The sequence below is a fragment of the Myodes glareolus genome, chromosome 7, assembly GCF_982192425.1.
Source record: "Myodes glareolus chromosome 7, mMyoGla1.1, whole genome shotgun sequence".
Lineage (NCBI taxonomy): Eukaryota > Metazoa > Chordata > Mammalia > Rodentia > Cricetidae > Myodes > Myodes glareolus.
Window position 1 is genome coordinate 97,852,119 of NC_142032.1, and position 3,756 is coordinate 97,855,874.

The following is a 3,756-nucleotide window of genomic DNA, read 5'->3' on the forward strand; positions in this document are numbered from 1 at the left end:
TCAGAATTACAGACCTCTAGTGTCCTCAGTCTGAGCTCCCCTCTTCTGTGCTTCTGCTCCTCTAGAACAAAGTCATCCCAGGTGTCATCATAATGAGAAGGATGCTGTGGAGAACAAGGAGAATGATGCTGAAGGAAACAACACAACCTCAATCCCAGAAACCTTGAACCTATCCCAAGAGAAAGCCAAATTCTAAATTTAACCAACAGGATATTTTGGAAAGGATGTTTCCCCCATCTTCTGTTGAATCCTTAATGTTAGAAAAGTTGGCTGTTTGTAAGGGTACCAGTTTGGGTTTTAAAATTCTCCCAAGATAGTAAATGGATATTTTTTGAAAACTACTCAGATTTCCCACCAACTAGTTTCTCACTGCTCTTTGAATATCCAGTTGTATCCATAGTGGTGTTTTCTTCCTCTCTTATTTTTGTCATGATCTCATCTCATTGATGCACTGGAAACTTAGGGTATTGTGTGCAAAACAGCATAGAGCATCAGCAGTGTACAATTGACTACTCTGACAAGTGGGAGGAGGCCAGAGCTGGTGAGTACTGAGGTTGATTTATGTGGGTTCTGTAGGAACCGGTACAGCAGTGTAGAGAACGATACACTCTGCCTGGGAATAGAAGAAGAAAGAGAGACCTATTGCAATCGATTGCGCATTTCCATCTTGCCAGACAAACAGACAGTGGTTCTTTCCATATGCACATGGGGTATGGGCGTATTAACCTGTGATTCTCTTTGTCAAATAATTTTCTAAATATAAAGAGATATTTAGAAAATTATTAGCTATACATTCAAAATTGTTAATTATTCTTTAAATATGGCAAGCTATGCTTGGGATATTTGAAAGCACATGTATAATAAATGATAGTATTAAGGAAGAATTCATTAATTTATGCATTCACTTATTCCTTCATTCATTTAGTCAAATTTTTGTATATTTACTTTCTTCCAAGATATGCAGATATAAGGAATGTTAGGATTAATAAGGTAATGATACTACCCAAAATCCTTAGAGTCAGGTGAGAATCAGATATTTTTGTACATATCATCAATAATACTTATTGAGGCACATATTAACACCAAATTATACTTAGAGATAGGCACAGTTCATTGCATAAAACTTCACCATAATAAAACATGGTAAATTCGCTTACTAAAACTATTGGAAAATGGGTTCAGCATTGAAGTTCTCATTGATATCCTTAACCATTTTTAGTTTTAACAAGATTCTTCTTAAAGCTTTAAACTATAATAAGAAATTTTACATTATAGATAAAATTATGTACTCAAAACTGCACACTGCACACAAATATTGAAGCAAATATTTTCTCAAAACCATGGTTATATTATTGCAAAAGACAGTATTATCATTTATATTTCAATTAAGAAATGTGAATTGCAATCTACTCACAATATTTCATAACCAAAGAAAATTGCAACTGACAATTCAATGAGCACATAGCAAGAGACATATCAATGGCACTGACTTTGTCACTGGCCCTCCTGTCCTCTCAAAGTAAAATGAGAGTCAAGATCTTTCTTACTGGACTCATTTCTGTAATGTGTTTTCTGACAATATCTTGCTGGTCCATTGCACCCTTCCACAGATTAGACTTGACACAGTTCAGATTCAAACTTAATGGCAATTCTTTAACTAGAGCTAATGTCTGTGTCCTTGACTCAAGTTACACTTAGCAATTTATGACCACGAAATGGCTCAGAAGAAAGGTTCTGTTCACATTTCTCCTACTGTACACCTGAATAGAGGTTCATATGTAGAAACACAAACATGATTGTGGTTTCTGACCATGAAAATATATCTTAATATGGTCTGGCCAGTACAACTGACTTTCTTTTCTGACACCACTTCCATTCAAAAGAGCATGGGTGCTTCAGTCATTCCTCGGAACATTCAAGTTTCATATTCCACCACTTACCTTTCCTACCCCTTTCTGGTCACTTATCCTTTATCTTATATTGAGTCTTCACATGGTTTGTATTTGCAGATATACACCAAACTGAAGATAGTAACTGTGCATTCTGCCCAACACTACACAAATGCCTGATTTCCTGCCAATACACATCCAGTCTATTGCACAGTCTGTCGAACTGCAGCCCAAATCAGATCACATATGACTGTGTCATTTTCAGAAAATTCCTGTCATTACCTGTGGATTCATTAAAGGCCCTACAGTATGTGATATTGCTTAAGTCTGCTCAGAGCTCTTTCATTTGTATCTACATGCTATCAAGGTTATATTCTTGTCATGCCTCCTTCTTTTTTCAGAAGATGACAAAGAGTCCTAAGAAAACAAAATAAAGAAGATGGTCATTTGCACCTGATATTTGATAAAATCAAGGCAGAAATAATCACCATTGTCAGTGAAATGGAATGTATCATTAAGAATTTTTCTTCAAAGACAGAATTCTTTGTTTTGCAAAGCCATTTTTTATTTATACCCCTGATTTATACTTTAAATGTTTATCACAATCCTTAATTTTTTATGTCATAACAATATGTATATCTCTGAAAATATTTCCTGACACTGTGCACACACCTGTTGAAAAATTACCCCATAGAGGGAAGCACTTTTTCATAAAGGAGTGCTGGCAAGGTATATATAGTCATGATTTCAATGTACCTATCAATCAACTGGCTTTAGGAGCAGTATAGGGATACAATAAATAGAAAATCCAGCATCTTAAATGCCTTTATAATCACTATTTTTTTCTTCCCATCACATTTGTACTTTCTGGATTTGACAACGATAGTCAACATTTCATTGCTTCCTGTATGCTAATTTCTCCATGTACACCTCCATGGCCAATGAAAACCATACTTATCTGACTGAGTTCATCTTGCTGGGTCTTTCTTCAGATCATCAGACTCAGCTCTTGCTGTTTGTGGTATTTCTCATCATCTACTTGCTCACTGTGTTTGGGAATCTGCTCATCATACTCCTCATTCATGTTGACTCTCGACTTCAAACACCAATGTACTTCTTTCTCAAAAACCTGTCATTGAATGATCTCTGTTTCTCTACAACTATTGTTCCCAAGATGCTAGTCCAGTTTTTAGTTGTAAAAAAGACCATTTCTTTTGCTGGGTGCTCAATGCAGATGTTTTTTTTCCTCATAATGGGATGTACAGAAAGCTCTCTTCTAGCAGTCATGTCTTATGACCGCTACATAGCTGTCTGCAAGCCCCTGCACTATTCTGCCATCATGACACATAGAGTTTGTGTCCTGCTAGTTGTGGGATCCTGGGCTAGTGGAATATTTGTGTCTGTAATAGACACCACATTTACTTTATGCTTGTCATACCAGGGACCAAATCTAATCAATCATTACTTTTGTGAGCCTCCTGCACTCTTGAAGCTGGCTTCAGAAGAGACCTACACAGCTGAGATGGTCATTTTTGCAATGGGTGTAGTTATTCTCCTAGGTCCTGTTTCTCTCATCCTTTTCTCCTATTGGAATATTATCTTCACTGTAGTTCAAATACGATCAGGTGAGGGGAGGCTCAAGGTCTTCTCCACCTGCAGTTCCCATTTCATCGTTGTTATCTTCTTTTATGGCTCAACAATATTTACCTACATGCAGCCCAACTCAAAGAAAATGAATGAAGGAGATAAGGTAATCTCAGTGTTCTACTCAGTTGTAACATCTATGTTGAACCCATTCATTTATAGCCTAAGGAACAAGGATATGAAAGAGGCATTAAGAAAAGTATTTAAAAGAGAGATAAGATAA

The 3,756-nt window shown here is 36.4% G+C and overlaps 1 protein-coding gene across 1 annotated transcript; it reads left to right on the top strand.

Moving 5' to 3' along the window:
- The first annotated feature begins 2,823 nt into the window (after positions 1-2,823).
- Positions 2,824-3,756, top strand: LOC148121527 (olfactory receptor 2D3-like). The gene has a single exon (XM_087907684.1). The coding sequence runs from the start codon at positions 2,824-2,826 to the stop codon at positions 3,754-3,756; it is 933 nt and encodes a 310-aa protein (XP_087763810.1).